Source organism: Anabrus simplex, chromosome 8, assembly GCF_040414725.1.
Source record: "Anabrus simplex isolate iqAnaSimp1 chromosome 8, ASM4041472v1, whole genome shotgun sequence".
Taxonomy (NCBI): Eukaryota; Metazoa; Arthropoda; class Insecta; order Orthoptera; family Tettigoniidae; genus Anabrus; species Anabrus simplex.
Window position 1 is genome coordinate 89953743 of NC_090272.1, and position 17805 is coordinate 89971547.

The window sequence follows — 17805 nt, forward strand, 5'->3', positions numbered from 1 at the left end:
GGCTCCTATATATTAATATCCAATATTTATATTTATATTTATGACTCAAATTTTAATGCCAAAGTATAGTTGAATCAATTTTATTTTAACATTGCAAACAATTTTTAGCCAAATTAAAAACTGTGTTTTGGACGTCAATGTGTTTTAGAATTAAGAGTTAATCCATTTTAACATTTCAAATCATATTTTCATAATTTTTAATGTGTATATTATTCTTGTTTTAAATATTGTTATCACTGAAATCAGATTTACATTCAATGTGATGAAATTTGTAACAACCCAAAAATGACAAACCTTGAGGCAATAGTATAGGCTGATGATGCTTGTGAATAAAAGCGAAACATGTCCCGGTAAATTAGTGTTGTAACATTACAACTTAGTAACACAAACTGTAATTTGTATTGAAAAGGTGGATCAAAATAACCAACAAATTGTTAGTATATCATAAATGGTAGGTTCCGAGCTGTCAGAGGAGAGATGGCGTGGGAGGACATCAGTAGACGAATAAGTTTGAGTGGTGTGTTTAAAAGTAGGAAAGATCACAATGTGAAGATAAAGTTGGTATTCAAGAGGACAAATTGTGGCAAATATTCTTTTATAGGTAGGGGAGTTAGGGATTGGAATAACTTACCAAGGAAAATGTTCAATAATTTTCCAATTTCTTTGCGATCATTTAAGAAAAGGCTAGGAAAACAAAAGATAGGGAATCTGCCACCTGGGCGATTCCCCTAAATGCAGATCAGTAGTGATTGATTGATACGTAAAAATCACACATTGCACGAGCAGAATTTAACGCGAGATTACTGTGTAATTTTGTATCTCATTATATGGTGTTCTGTAAGTTTCTGCAGTCATACTTATCGTCGTCATCATCATCATCATTTCTTCGCTCCAGCAAGTCAGGTGCGGTTGTGTACAAGCCTCCTCCAGTTTGTCCTATCCATCCACAGATGCATCTCATACATGCGACGCCAGTTCACATTTATAATTTCACGGTCCTTCAATATGTTTTTCCCAAACATCGAGAGGTCATACTTGTAATGAAACAAAATGTCAAAGGAAATACAGACCCATGAACAGCTGAAAGTTGAAAGAATTGATTTAGGCTTGCTTTGACTTTTTCATCACTGAAAATTGTATTTTGTCGCAGACTCCCGAATCAAAACAATTTCCTTCAGAAAGATTCTTGTTGTATGGTTCAACAATCACAATTTCCCTTGGTAATTGCAGAACTGGAGAGTGAATTTGATTTTCTTGGTAAGAAACCAGTTCTGCAATTACCAAGGAAAATTATTACTAAAATTATCACTACTGACCCCAGCAAGTACCTATCTATGGCAGACTTAGTAGAAGGAATTATTTTCTGTTGGACCAACTGAATGCCGGACCTTAAAATGACAGATTATTTAGCAAAGGGTTAGTTTTGCTAGGACCTTATGTCAGTGTGGACATTTTTCTGATGGAAGCATTTAAATAACTAGTATGCAAATACTAAAATGAATGGTACAAAATAAGGAGAGTGGTAAGTATCTGGAAGAAAGACATATTTAATTCATTCTTTTACTTTCTTAAATTTATTCCAGATATTTCTAGGGTCGCTGGGGCCACCTGGACACATTTTGGTTTCAGCCAGGGGTTTAAAGGCTGGATGCTCCACCTGATGCCTTAAGAATTTCAGGTAAAAATTCTAACCCACCATCAATCATGGTTTGAACCTCAGCCATCCAGGCAGAAAGCTAGCAGCTAAACCACTGAATTAACCATATCCCCATTCACAAGTATTCACTGTAATCTTCTACCTTCTATAAAATCAAATATACCCCTTACCTTACCACACTCGTCGTTTGTATAATTCATTATAGTTTACTGACAGTATCGTATTTATTATTTTACTCTTTCTAGTGTTTAACTTAAAAGATTAAGCCAGTTACTCTAGCTGTGTTGTGGCAAACTCTGGTGATTGACCACCTTCAAGTTTAGTCATACTCACTTGCAAGCTTCTAATATAGAGTTTGCATCCATGTCAATGCTCAACTCTGGTTCCTGCTGGGTTTCACAAAGCTGGGACAGCTCAAGAACAGTGGCTTCCATCTTCAGCTCATGCTGCAAACTTGAGTTAACCTGATGAGGGGTTGGAGTTCTTACAGTGTTTGAGGACTCAACTTTTATACTTGTAGGCGTTTCTGCTCTCTTGTCCTGCGTTGGCGAGCAAGCCACTCCCGAGAGCGACGTAGGAGTAGACAATCTAGACTGCTCTGTCTTAGGGCTACTTAAACTCGATATGATCGGAGAAGACGACTGTTTGACATGGGTTACTTCAGCAATCACGCCGGAAGTACCGTTTCCGGATGAATCCTGAAGGTTTGAAGGGGAAAATGGACCAGAGCTAAGGGTATTGGACTGATTTGTTGATGAACTGATGACACCAGGACCATTTGAGACGCTTTCTTCCTCTTCCTCTTTCACATCAAGATCATCGCCTCCTGAGGTGAAATGTTTAAGTAAGCTCTCTGCAAAAGTTGTAGCTATATCTTTCTGAGAGAGAATTGCCTGGAGCTCTTGGTCGCTGACAGCTAGTTCTTTAGATGAAGGTGAATTAGAAGGAGCAAACGAATTGTGATAAGAAGTAGGGTCGTGCGGCTGAGGCGTATGCGAGGGGGGGGTTGTGTGTGGAGTTGTAGTCGACGAGATCTGAAAACAAAACAAAAATATTAGTAAGCCTCAATTTTACGGTGAAACAATTAAGACTAGTTACTCTATGTGCCTAAGAAACAATATCATATAACTCATACTCTTTATTTTAAAGGAAGAATGGAATGTTTCTTTTATTCAACTCTCCTGGCAGATCAACTCGTATTCAGTAAAGTAACAGGTTGTAAAATGTACGTCTGTCCACGTCTCCAAATGTATTTACCTTTTTATGCAAATATTTCCAGCAAATGCATTTCTTGGTGATAGAACTCCGCTGACATTAACCGCAAGGACATCAATACTCAATAAAGTGGTTTATTTCAGACATGCAAAAAGAACTCTGTGCTTACCAAGATGATGTGGGAAAACAATCTTTCAGATACTGTAATTCTAACAAACATGGTATCTAGACAAGGATTGATAGAATGACAGTAACTTCAGATTTGCATACTGAGAAAGGTGAGGTTTGCAGCAAAGTTTTAGAACTTTCCAACATATATTGCCAGGATGACATGGCTTTCCTTCCTCATTTCTAAAATTACCAATATGGCTTCCATCTATACCTTTACATCAACAGGAAAGAGGAAGCTTAAATTTCATATTTGGATGCATTATGAAAATAACAATATTCCATACACAATTCTTCTAAGAAGGAATTCTTCCCCATTCTTGCAAAATGTTATACATATGTGTAAATATCCATAGCTTCCCTGAATGGTCTAGTGTGAGCTAGATCCTTCAGCTAAGTGCATTTTCTAGCATGTTTGTCCCTCACTAAGCAGTACCTAGCAATGTCAGAACTTGCTCTCAATTACTTGTTCAAAGAAAGTTTAAACTATTTAAAAAACATTTTTAAAAATAATATTGAATATAGTAGTTTAGCAGTTTCCACGCATCGTCCAAGAGAAGAGTATAAGAACGGCATATTGATTAATATAAACAATATAGAGTAGTCTCGTATGGCGCAGAAACATAGACTATCGATGTATGCGATAGGAGATGTCTGGAGGGATTTTCAGATGTGGTGCAGGAGGAGGATAGATAATATCCTGTGGACAGCTCAGATGACAAATTAAGAAATTCTTAGAGAAGTGAAAAACACTACCACTAGCAAGATTGAAAAGAAGAGATAAATTAATAGGCCATCTCAACAGGAACAATGTATAAAATAACGTAAGGAATGACACAGGGTAACGGAGGATTACGACGACTTGACAATAATACAGGTGACAGATCAGAGAAGACAAAGGAACGTGCTCATAGGAATAAAGAGAGACTAACAGAGGACAGAGAGGAGTGGAGGAGGAGAACTGCTGCCAATCGATCTTTGGATTGTAAAACAAGATGACAAGAATTATTCAAAAAGATCTGACATCATAATCAAAGCAAAATTTTTCCACTGTCGACTGTAAGGAAAACATCTAATGAGAAGAATGGAGCCACTTAACTTGTGTTGCTAAGTAGTATTAAATATTTATTTATGAAACCTTTCAGAAATAAAATAAAAAACACAACAAAACTATAAACAGTAGCAAGATTTCCAGAAAATACAAATTCAAATCATTCATAAATCAGATCCTGCAAGAATGCAACACAGTCATGTCTCTACTAACTGAAATTCACCAGCAGGTGTGTACATTTTATCATGTACTTGAGTGGCATACAAACAGGCGTCAACATCCAAAAGAGAGTACAGCTCAACGAAACATCAGCCTATCGCCAGAGAGCTTTGCAAAGCCATAGAAAACCAAGCACATAAGCACAAAAAGAATCAATATGTATCGAATGGCAGCACTTTGAAAAAATAACATAGCTGGAGCAGAAAGTTGCTCATGTGGAACAATGAAACCATGGCAACAATGGAGCAATAAAGAATTATGACATCCATGACAGGATAGGCAGGAAGAAATAGTTATATCACGAGATGCTCCACAATTAAACAGTCCTTCAGTCCTTAGTTAGCATCTGGGAGATAGTGGGTTCGAATCTCACTGTCAGCAGCCCTGAAGACGGTTTTCCGTGGTTTCCCATTTTCACACCAGGCAAATGTTGGGGCTAAACCTTAATTAAGGCCACACCAGCTTCCTTCCAACTCCTAGGCCTTTCCTATCCCATCATCGTCATAAGACCTATCTGTGTCGGTGTGACATAAAGCCACTAGCAAAAGAGTCCTTAGTTATGTCCAGACAACTGTGACAGTGACAAACAACATTTGGTACAGTGACAGTGATACCTATCAACTGGTCAAACCAAGATGAGGTAAAATGGAAGACCTCCAATATTTTTACAAGAGCAACAAAATAGACCATGTATTGATAGATAGGAAGAAAATGAGAGAATGCAATCAAAATAATTTTGGAAAGATCTCTACCAAGAACTAGCCCATGCACCAATTCAAACACTCAAATTGGTCATCAAACATTATCAGTGCTGCTACAGAAATCAAGGCTACTTTGAAAGAAATAAAGTCAAGAAAAGTTACTAGGCAGACGACCTTACAGAAAGCAGGTTAACATCACTGTTTACACAAATCTATCGCCATCACTGGCAACAAAGCATCACTGTCCATCTTCAGAAATAGAAAGGAGGGAAGTCCTGAAAAATAAACCAATCAAACAACATCTCAAACGACCTGGGAGAAAAAAAGAATGTGGGAAAAGATTTCGAACATCCTACATTTTGGTAAAACGTTACAAATACTTTATATACCGAGTGGTTCACCAGCCCCTTGCAATTTATTTTATGCATTCCGGTTCCATTTACTACAATTCTGAAATACATTTGTCCCTCACCCTAACTCGGAGTAATATAAAGAGATGTGTGGTTACGGGCTAAACCCCGCAGCAGGAGTCATGAACGCCACTATTAATTCATTGTGCATACCCCGAGTTAACCCAAAAAACTAGCACAGACATGAAGAATACGTATCTTACAACAGGAGGTACACATACAGACTATGAACAGATACTGTAAAGGCTGGAAACTGCATGCGGCATGTGTACTTTTTTTTTTTTTGCTATTTACTTTACGTCACACCGACATAGATAGGTCTTATAGTGACCATGGGATAGGAGAAGCCTAAGAATGCGAAGGAAGCAGCCGTGGCCTTCACTAAGGTACAGTCCCAGCATTTGCCTGGTGTGAAAATAGGGAACCACAGAAAACGATCTTCAGGGCTGCCGACAGTGGGGTTTGAACTCATTATCTCCCGGATGCAAGCTTTCAGCTGCACACCCCTAACAGCACGGCCAACTTGCCCAGTGCGCTGCATCAAGCCTTGCAATAGCTCGCCTGGCAGGGGCGCGGTGGGAATTGCGATAGTGTGTGGTGCTCAAAGGTTCAAATCCCATGCAAGTGGTCTTCTTTGCGTTTTTTAAACAACCAATTGACTGGCACATAGGAAGGTTGCATACTCGATAGCTTCCGCAGACTTATTTGCTTATTTGGCCCTGAAAAGGGCTATTGGTATGGTGGCATATGGTATGGAGCTGGGTTGGAAGAGGCTAGGAGACATGTCACAGGATTTCAGTTACCTACGCCTTTTAATGCAGCACCTGCTCGAACTGACGACCTCCGTGGTTGAAAGAGAACTGTGTGCGATGTTGTAAGGACAGTCTAGCACATTGCAACATTTCCAGCCTAATTGATCGGCTTGCCTCGGTAATGAGATGTTTAAGGTGACCAGGAATGTTCAGCTCTTAAGTCTACAACAGTTGTTTTAGATGGTCCGACAGAAAAAATTCCAAGGGCATAAGATCGGGCGAAGTGACGGGCCAGAGGACAGTTCCTCCCCTTCGTATCCATTTATCAGGATACGTTGCATGGAGATGGTTCTGGAAGACAACCGAAACGTGTGGTGGATCTTCGTGATGTTCAAATCACATCTTGCAGCAGTCAAGGAGTGGCACATGTTCCACGAATGGTGGTAGGTCATCCTGGAGAAACCACAGTGTGTTCTCCCGTCAGAGGTTCTTCAAAGAAATGGGGACCAATGAGGTGAACAGGCATAATGCCACACCATACGTTTCCGCCCCACTGTACCTAATGGGGATTATCCACATTTCAATAATGCATATTATGGCGATTAATGGTTTCATTGTTGTGGAACCGCACTTCATCAGTAAACAAGATGGTTGCTAAAAAAGGCAGGCTCAGTGTCTACATGCTGTAGGGTCCATTGACAGAACATCACCCATGCTTCGAAATCATAAACACGGAGCTCCCAGTGTAAGTAGAAATGGTAGGGGTAAAACAACTGGGTATGCACAGTGGCGGCTGGTGCAGAAAATCAGTTGTGTGCTGTAACCCATCCCCCGTCCAAAAAGAAAAATATTTAGAAACATTTGCAGTTTCCAAGAGGCTCTCCACCGAGTTTTTCATACTGAACAAACACGCAAAAAAAAACACATACACATTCCTCATACAAAACTAATTAAACACACAATAACACCTTCAACCACAAAACATTGACGAACTCAGAAACACTTGGTGTGAGCGCGCAAAAACAGAACTTCGCAACGTTATAAAAATCACTGAAATAAAATCAGCAACGTCGTAAAGCAAAATTACATGTTGTGTTGCTATAATGAAATTTATGTCCGCCTCCGTAGTGTAACAGTTAGTGTTATTAGCTGCCGTCCTCGGGGGCCCGCGTTCGATTCCCGGTACTGCCAGAGATTTAAGAATGGCAGGAGGGCTGGTATGTGGTTAAAATGGTACATGCAGCTCGCCTACATTGGGAGTGCAGCACCGCGGGATGAGGACACGAGTTTACTTCGTGAAATATATAAACTAGACATTTTGTAATTAAAGGACATCACAATATCATGTCCTTTATTTTGACAACATAAGAAGTACATTTTTCATAGTTCATCGATTTACAAATGTGCCTATGGAACAGGCAAGTTGGCTTTAGTTTCCCGTTGCTTTGAGCGATCCACTACCGCTGAGTCACCTGCCACGTTCTCATTTCCATGGAAATGCTGCTGTGACCAGTGCTGCCTCTCTGTGGTCGAACGAAGACTCGCTGTAAAGTGACGTCTTGGCTGTTCTTTGCACAGCCTATCGAAGAAATTAGGCACACATGCGCAAATGGTGGAGTTCCTGCTTTTTGGCAAAAGGCTTAGAAATTCTCGCTGAGCAACGCTGAGCTGTGATCTGCACAGCCAGCACCCGGCGTGGAGCACACGACTAGTTACGTGGTTGTGAGGAGAGTTGAATGATTTGTTATTCTTTGGCTGGCGGTTTTTTCATTGCACTGTATTTGATTGTAGATAATATTATTAAAGTAATTTATTTTTCAAATAGACAAAGTGCTGCAGCACTTCAGCACATAAGGTACGGCCGCCCCTGGGTATGCAATATCCGCAAAACAGATGCCCAGTTGATATTTGTCTCCTGTGCAATGGCCCATGTGCTAATGTGAGGATTATGCCAGGCTGCATTCAACACAACCTCTTCATTTTGAGCAGACATCACGGGATGATCTCGAGCAACCCGTGTCCTCCTCAGGAATGCTGTAGCCCACAGACAATTTTCCCACACTCCGAAAGGTCACGCCTATCGATTGTCGTCTATCTGGTTAGCATTCTTGATACAGACGTTGTGCCTGGGATGCATTCAGTCTACTTTCTCTATAGAGATGAGTAACATATCCATATACTCATAGCTGGAATACATCATGAGGCAGTGAATAAGCTTGACTCGAAGGAGGGGAGTTCGCTACATACCTACCTATTACAAGATATTAGAATCATTCCGGGGGCATTGCATGTCATCATCGTTTCAGTGGGGCACATTTTGCCCTGCCTCTGGTCTACGAAACTTGGAACATGCATGATGTAGCTAACTGGTTGCCTGTGTCCTAGCCAGAGACCATCACCACCTCATCATCGCCCAACCAAGCTCAATAGCCTATACCAACAAACATACCATGGCCTTGATTAAGGCACAGACCCACTATCTCCCGAATGCAAGCTGACAGCTATGTGACCCAAACCGTGTAGCCACTCATTCGGTAATGTATTCTTCTTATAACATGTTAATTACATGTTATTTGAACTAGCTATCAATCAAGTAGTTTGATTGTTAATTTCATGTACGTAGTACTGCAATGCACACATAGCGGGAGTTATTGTTGACTCCCAAGTAACCTGAGACAGGGTATGTCTGGCCAGGTTTTCCTGACCCATTCAGCATCTATGGTTCTAAATGCTGCCCGTGTTCTGCAAAACACTGACAAGAAATTATCTCAAGCAGGCCGTGTCCTTCCCAGGAATGCAGTAGCCCGCAGACATTCCACACTCCGAAAGGTCACGCCTGTCATGAAAAAGACAAAGAAATAACATAAGATGAACATAAGAGAGATCTTTGGGAAGGCATTCTTTCTGATTATATTACACATGTTTGCGAAATGAATAACTGGTTCGATAGAAGGCATATCGGTTTTAGGAAAGGTTATTCCACTGAAGCTCAACTTGTAGGATTCCAGCAAGATATAGCAGATATCTTGGATTCTGGAGGTCAAATGGACTGTATCGCGATTGACCTGTCTAAAGCTTTTGATAGGGTGTATCATGGGAGACTACAGGCAAAAATGAGTGCAATTGGACTAGACAAAGGAGTGACTGAATGGGTTGCTATATTTCTAAAAAATAGATCTCAAAGAATTAGAGTAGGCGAAGCTTTATCTGACCCTGTAATAATTATGAGGGGAACTCCCCAAAGAAGTATTACTGGACCTTTATGTTTTCTTATATATACATAAATGATGTGAGTAAAGAAGTGGAATCAGAGGTAAGGCTTTTTGCAGATGATGATATTCTGTATAGAGTAATAAATAAGTTACAAGATTGTGAGCAACTGCAACACAAACTCAATGTTGTGAGATGGACAGCAGGCAATGGTATGTTGATAAACGGGGTTGAAATTCAGGTTGTGAGTTCACAAATAGGAAAAGTCCTCTCAGTTTTAATTACTGCATTGATGGAGTGAAAGTTCCATTTGGGGATCATTGTAAGTATCTAAGTGTTAATATAAGGAGAGATCTTCATTGGGGTAATCATATAAATATAAATATGATGGTAAATAAAGGGTACAGATCTCAGCACATGGTTATGAGGGTATTTAGGGGTTGTAGTAAGGATGTAAAGGAGAGGGCATGTAAGTCTCTGGTAAGACCCCAACTAGAGTATGGTTCCAGTGTATGGGACATTCACCAGGATTATTTGATTGAAGAACTGGAAAAAATCCAAAGAAAAGCAGCTCGATTTGTTCTGGATGATTTCCGACAAAAGAGTAGTGTTTAAAGATAAAAATTTCATAATGTTCTGTATTGAAATGTATCACAATGAAATTGAAATAATAAATAAGGTAGTTCAACCTATTCAATACAAATAAATATGAAATGTAGTATTACATTCCTATTTAATTAAAAGCGGAAGCGGTACCGGTTTCGACCCTAATCTGGGTCATCAGCCGAATAAAATGCAAAAAAAACAATGCATAGGTGAAAAGAAAAGATAGAATAAGTTAATAAAGGAAGAGATTAGTAGATAAGAGAAGATAAAAGGGTTAGAAGTTGAAAGAAGATGGGAAAGGATAATATAGAGAATTAAAGGAGGAGTATTCTAGGGTGGGTTAGGAGGGTGGGTTACTGGAGGTAGAAAACGTGGGTAGGAACTTTGTAAGGCATGGAAAATTGAATCTGGGTTTTGAAACTTAGAATTTTTAAGAAGAAGAATTAGGAAGTCAAGTAGGATATTGGGTTTTTCAGAAAAAATATTTTAATTGAAATTAGGGTTGAAGTATTGGTCAAGGTGAATAAGACAATTTTCAGTAGTGTTTAGGAGGGAGCCTTTGTTAATGATTTTAAGTATTTTTATGTCTTTTTCAATATTGGTGAAATTATGCTTGGAGTCTTATGTGTTGTCCTATAGCAGAGAATCTGTTGTATTTAATGGTGTTGATATGTTCGGAGTATCTGATCTTAAAGCTGCGGCCAGTCTGTCCGATGTATGAGGAGCTCCAGTTGTTACATTTGAATCTGTATACTCAGGAATTAGAAAAAGCATTAGATTAGTTTACTGATTTAGAGTTGTGTAATATATCAAGATTTCTGTTATTGCAAAGTTTGCATTCAATACAGCAAGTTTGTTCAACGCAGCACAAGGTTCATTGGGGTCCCGATTGAACTGAGACTACTTCTGTTTAACACAGCAAGCTTTTCATTCCACCATAGAACATGTTCAACTTTGTCAATTTTTAATGCTGGTCTCATCGGACAATTCTTCCCTCTACGCAAAAGTGGAACTTACATCTACAACTTTCTAGAAGCATATAGTTATATATGTCAATCGTGCAACACAGGAGTAACTACCAACCAAAGACTATCTCATCAAGAGTTTTTACGTGACTTCACAAGATTTTACTTGTCAATGTGAACACTTCTGTTACTTTTATCATTATTCGCAAATACGTTTTTTCACTTTTGTCTGTCATTCCACCACCATCCCATCCTTCTAGATCCTCTCTCATTTCTCCACACTATTTTTATCACTATGTCTTTTACTGTTGTAATTTGGCTAGGCTGATGATGGTCCACAGTGGACCGAAACTAGTACCTTTTAATATCATTGTAATGTTTTTGTAAAAACATCAAATGATTTTTAGTATTGAAAAGGTGGAATATTAAAATTTTGTATTTACTTTAAGCATAGTCTCAACTCAATACGGAACCTAACAATGAAGTTCATTACTTTTAAAGAGTTGTTAAAGCCATTAAATTTAGCGATATTACGGATGGTGTTCAATTTGTTATTTAAATCTTTTTTAGACATTGGGGTGTTGAAGGCACGAAAAATTAGGCTGTTATAAGTAGCACGTTTATGTGCTTGAGTGTGTGAAGAATCTTGCCATATTGTGGTTGCTGTTTGGGTTGATTTTCAGAAATATTTTGTAAGTTAAAGAAGAAGGATGCCTAGTTATAGTTAAATCTAGAAAATTAAGAGTTTTGTTGTGTTCTGATTCAAGGGTGAATTTTATGTTAGAGTCAATATTGTAGAGAAGAAGTGCAGAGGCTGCGTTGGTTGATTCTTCGTTTAATATTACTAATGTGTCGTCAACATATCTGGCACAAAAGAGGATATTAGAGAAATAATTATTATTATTAATTTTTGTGTTTTCTAAGAAGTCGAGGTATATTTCAGCTAGAATGCCTGAAGCTGGTGAGCCTGTATATACTACTGTATAGTGCCACCTGCATTTTGGGTTTTTACATTCAAATTTAAACTCATACCTTACGCTGCCTTGGACTACCTCAATTACGACCTGAATTCTTATCTTCAAGAAGTAGCGCACTGTGCAGCTTTTCATTTGTTTCCGGTATTGCACTTTTTACCACTTTTCTCTTCACAATAGTTCTTTACGTCAACTGTTCTACAGAATCTACAAGATCCTGTTTACGTACTCAAATTATATTAAATTGTATTATTTATATGTATATATATATATATATATATACACACACACACACACACATTTTCGCAACTGAAGCAATTACAGACTGGTTCGTCAAGCTATTCACCGAGTTCACTCGACATTTGAAAGCACAGTGCCGGACATTGAGTGTGTTGCGCCGATCTTCAGGAGCTAGCAATTCGCTTCAATCAAGCGACTCGTCTTCGACTTCTAAACAATGCTGGGACTTCATCTTCATGAATTATATTGTGACATCGCGCCTCATTCGCTGGCTCATTTAACTTTTCACCTCTTCTTGTAATATGAGATAGTGCTGAAATTTGCGTGTGTTGTGCTACTGTTCAGAAGATCACGCCTTACTTCTTATAAGCGACTGACTTTCTACTTCTTCTAGATTTTACGATTTAAAATTGCACATTGCTAATCCCCATTAACATACTTTGCCTCTTCAACCGTTTTTGTGAAAGACTCACTCTTTAATTTCTTATTTACCTATGCATTGTTTTTTTGCATTTCATTTGGCTGATGATGACCCAGATTAGGGTCGAAACCGGTACCGCTTCCGCTTTTAATTAAATAGGAATGTAATACTACATTTCATATTTATTTGAATTGAATAGGTTGAACTACCTTATTTATTATTTCAATTTCAAAAGAGTAGTGTTACAAAAATGTTGCAATGTTTGGGCTGGGAAGACTTGGGAGAAAGAAAATGAGCTGCTTGACTAAGTGGTATGTTCCTAGCTGCGAGCGGAGAAATGGCGTGGAATGACATTAGTAGACGAATAAATTTGAGTGGCGTCTCTAAAAGTAGGAAAGATCACAATATGAAAGTAATGTTGGAATTCAAGAGGACAAACTGGGGAAAATATTCATTTTTGGAAGGGGAGTTAGGGACTGAAATAACTTACCAAGGGAGATGTTCAATAAATTTCCGATGTCATTGAAATCGTTTAAGAAAAGGCCAGGAAAACAAAAGATGGAATCTGCCACCTGGGCAACTGCCCTAAATGCAGATCAGTATTGATTGATTGATTGATTGATGCGCTCAGTCTCACATAAAAGCAGTGTCCATTGCGCCAAAAATGGAGAAAATGTGGGAAGCTCGTTCATACTGGTACTACAACACTGTGCAAAAATGATGAGCCATCCATGGGTGAGGCGATCTGGTGCCTCAACCCAGACTGACTCATCGTGACCAAAGAGGCAGAGGTCTGATAATCTAAAAGACGACGTAACACACACCGATGTGGCCTCAAGGTGACTTTGATCACATATTGGAATAAAAATGACATGTCAATATGCAAGGAAAGGGCAAAAGAAAACAGATGAGAGGAGGGTATTTCTTCACTGCCTCCATTTGATAAGTACAAACTGAACATCTGAGCATTTTGAGAAAGCAGCTTGGGTGATCCTATTAAAGGATAACAAGTACTTTAGGTTACTTCTGAACACTTTCAAAAATAATGCTCCTTACCATGATGAAAAATAATGAACTGACTAATTAATCAAGGGCCTTTCAACATGTTAATAACTGCTAAAGCAAAGAAATCTATAGAAACATACTCGAGAGGAATGCCTAGCAGTGTGATGACAAGAAACCTTCAGTTATTGGGATTGCACCTGTTGAAGTGATGCCTTTAGGCAGCCTGTGTACCAGTTTTGAGTGATTATGTTACAGTGCATTGTATTGACATTCCAACTGCACTGTTATCTACCAGGGAAAGAGGAAGATTCCATTTTATAAGGCTGACACCACGTGTTAACATGCCAATGATTATGGCATGGACTATCCCAGCTGAGAACAGAATAGCAATACTGAACATTATATGAAGGTCATTTGAAAAGTTCTGCACACTGTAAAATTATGGTTCAATTTTTTTTATAAAATGACTTTACAGGCCTTCAATATAATCTCCATTCTTCTCAATAACACTGGTCCAGCTTTTAGGCAAGTCTTTCCTTCCCGTCAGGACACCTTCTCTGCTGATCTGTCTGATTACTCGGATCACTGCATCATAAGCCTCATGAATGGTTTGAAAACATTTCCCTCAGGGTAATTTCTAGAGTTTTCGGAACAAATCAAAGTTTGGTGGGGTCATGTTAGGCCTGTAGGGTGGATGGGAAACCCTAATTCTTCAATTCTGCGTACTGGTTCAGCAATATGCGGTCATGCGTTACCATGCGGAATGAGCACTCCTGCTGCAAAAGTGTCAGACCTTATTTTGGAAAATCTTTCGTCACAAAACATTTTGCAGAAAGTCTGCAGTATTGCCCTGTTTACAAATTTCCCAGGGGCACTATCTGTTGCTATCACTCCATTCTTGTCATTAGCCATAATCACCTTCAGTTTAACTTTGGACTGTTGGAGACGGCATTTGTTTGGTCGAGAAGAGTCAAGATGTTTCCAATGGAAGTTTTGAGATTTCAATTCTGGCTCAAAATCTCTAAACATATGTTTTATCTATGGCAACAATCCTGTTTAAAAACGAATCTGCCTCGTAGCGCTGAAGCAATTGCTAGGCTACTCTCTTGCGATTTGCTTCTTGCTCTTCACTCAAATAATGAGGAACTAATATTGACGCGACTTATCCTTTCTGTAGGTTCTTTGTTATGATTTTGAACGCCAAAGAGACAGATATGTTTGCTACTTTTAGAATTTCTTTGCATGTCTTGAGTCAATCATCTTGCAAAATATTGTCGATAATGACAGAAGTAGTGTAGTCTATTGCAGTAACCGGCAACCCACTCCTTGAATTATCTTCAGTATATGTCTGGCCTTTGTGGAAATAGGCAGCCCACTGTGACACTGTACTCTGATCCAGTACAATACCCCCACAGTCTTCAACTAGAGTGTTCTAAATTTCAATAGGTAATTTTCAATTTTGATGAAAGACCACTGAGCACTACGTGACATTGACAGAAGTCATTTTTCCCTCCATTTCAAATAAAAATTTCTAACTCGAAACAAAAATTATCATAACACTGAAAGTCTGGCTCGCAACTGACACTTCATGTGTGGGAACCATGCCATTGTTACAGATGCCATTCACTCTGTGCAGAAGTTTTGAAATGGCCCTCTTAGATTACCTCTGATCTATCAAGGCAACTTAGAATTTAAGAAATAATTCATACCCCCGTCCCACTTCCTCAAAAATGTACGTATAATTTATGGAAAGGATACAGGTTAATCCCAGGGTAAATTTACACTACACAACAATCTGTACACTGCGTGTTCAGCAGCGACACAATTTGGTGAACCAACATTAGAAAACAAGACTGAAGAAAACAAATATTTTAAGGTTGTCAGCCACAAGTCCTCCAACAATTCAAAACAGCAATGCAGATAAATGTATACACCATTGTTCCTACAGCTTAACAAACTACTATATTGAGGAGTTTGTAGGATCATTGTCTATAGATCACTTGGACTGGGCAAAGTCACAGCAGCATCAAAGCTTACCTACAAAATTAGGGTCTCCTCTGAGATAAACTTATGACTAAAATAATATGACAATGCATACCTGTGTAAATCCCGTGGCATTAGTTTGATTACTATACTGGTATTGTTGTAGTTGAGCAGAGCCCCGTTGTTGTTGGTATGCTAACTGATGGTCGACAGTGGCAGACTTGAACGGCATCCCCGGAGACTGTTGAGCATTAGGTGTGGCAGCAGAGTAACCAACAGTTGTGTCTGCAAATCCTGTCTGTGGTGCCACTGTTCCCTGCTGTTCAATACACAATTCAATCACACTCAACATAAAAATAAGTAAACTTATTCAGAAAATAAAATGATATTTTGTTCCATTTATACTTTTAAATGTCCTCATTAATTGTCTCAATAGCTGGCCATACACTACCGGGATTAAAAGCAGGCTTTGGATGAGGCAGGATATTCTTACACCACATGTGCCAGTATTTTCCCCTCTCAGCCCAAGCATACTCCCCTGCAACAGGCTTTGACTAACGTGTGCCCATACATTTGAAATTTCTGACAGGTGATGTAATCATCATCATCATCATTTTCACTTCAATTTGTCCAGCTCCTGCTTGGTTGGGGTGTTGATGGTACTTCTCCACCACAGCCTCTCCTTCCACCATTCCCCTTCAGCAATTATATTCCATTCCTGTCTTCATTTAAATCTAAGAATTTCATTTTTGTCCGTATTGAACTGAGAATGGAAGATAGGAAACTTAAAAGGGTCCACTATAACATTCATTTGTATTGAAAAGGTGGACCCTTTTAAGTATTCTATCTTCCATTCCTGTCTTCTTTTTCTTATACTGTTCTTAAAGTCTAGGCTTTTTGTTCTGGGCTTTCCTCTTTGATTGCAAAGAAATTGGAAATTTATTGAACATCTTCCTTTGTAAGTTATTCCAATTCCTAACTCCCCGTCCTATAAACGAATATGTGCCCCGATTTCTCCTCTTGAATACCAACTTTTATCTTCATGTTGTGATCTTTCCTACTTTTAAAGACACCACTCAAACTTATTCATCTACTGATGTCATTCCAAGCCATCTCTTCACTGACAGCGCAGAACGTACCGCTTATTGCAAGAAATCAGCTTCACTTCCCGCATCAAATCCTATTTACAATGAATCAATAACAGTAAATTTCCACCTTTTTGATACTTATATTTGCATTAAGCAAATCAATTAATCATATATAGTACATGTTTCATTCCATTTGGAACATTTTCAGTTGTATTAAAACGCTTAAGTGAAATTACAAAGTATTTATCTTCTTAAGAACATCTTAATAAGTTTTACTTAAAATGTACGTGAATTTTAATATTGAAATAAATTAAAATCTATGTGGATGGTTGAATGGGGTGGTGAAATGGGAGGAAAAATGGATTTACTTATATTTAGCCTATTTTTAAACTACATCTATTCATCTGAACAGATGTTATTAAAAATGGTTTTGTTTCCAGCACTTTTTTCACTATGATATATGATATTCTGATTGTCTAATAATAGAAAGTTTAGAAATAATATTTTTCCTTTGTCACTGTTCTATATTTTACAAGGATGTTCTCTACATTTGATCCTTCCAAGGCGAATGTTGTTTTAATTTTATAAAAGTGTCCCTTATTCAATCAAATCAGGATCCTGAAGCTGATTGCTGTCATACTACTATTAACCCAATGAGCAGTACTGCAGTTTATTTACGGCAGTGTTGCGCATGGCCTACGGGATTACTGCCGTCTATTTACGTTCTCGAAGTTTGCGCCTGAACAGTACCGCCGTCTATTCAAGTTTCAAGTTGAAAATTTGAAATTGATTCCTGACATCGTACTGGCTGGTTCTTAGAACAAAGTTGGGGGATATTTGACATATTCAGCGAACTTTTTTACATATTTTATCACATCTCGTATGTTCTGTGATAAAGTTCTGTTCTAGTATCCATAGTTACATAACCCAACTTCTTACGCGATTGTGCTACACCCGGGAAATGTTTTCTATTGTTGTTGCCTGTAACAACACACATTTTTCTTTTTCCTCATCTCTGGTTTCCGTAGAAACAAGCACTCTCTGATAGTAAACAAATACACTTGGTAATGGCAGGATCGAATCAAAGGATGCGAGCTTGCTCCGGATTTGACTAACGAGGAGTCTGACGACCAAATTGAT

At 38.6% G+C, this 17805-nt stretch overlaps 1 protein-coding gene across 1 annotated transcript in view; it reads right to left on the reverse strand.

Moving 5' to 3' along the window:
- The window catches only part of Utx (Utx histone demethylase), a 381209-nt gene that overhangs the window by 153983 nt on the left and 209421 nt on the right, over nucleotides 1–17805 (reverse strand). Inside the window, exons 11-12 of the mRNA XM_067152335.2 lie at nucleotides 15693–15896; nucleotides 1991–2691 (exon numbers count right to left, since the gene is read on the reverse strand). Of these exons, the coding sequence (XP_067008436.2) occupies nucleotides 1991–2691; nucleotides 15693–15896 (905 nt within the window). The remainder of the gene's footprint in view (nucleotides 1–1990; nucleotides 2692–15692; nucleotides 15897–17805) is intronic.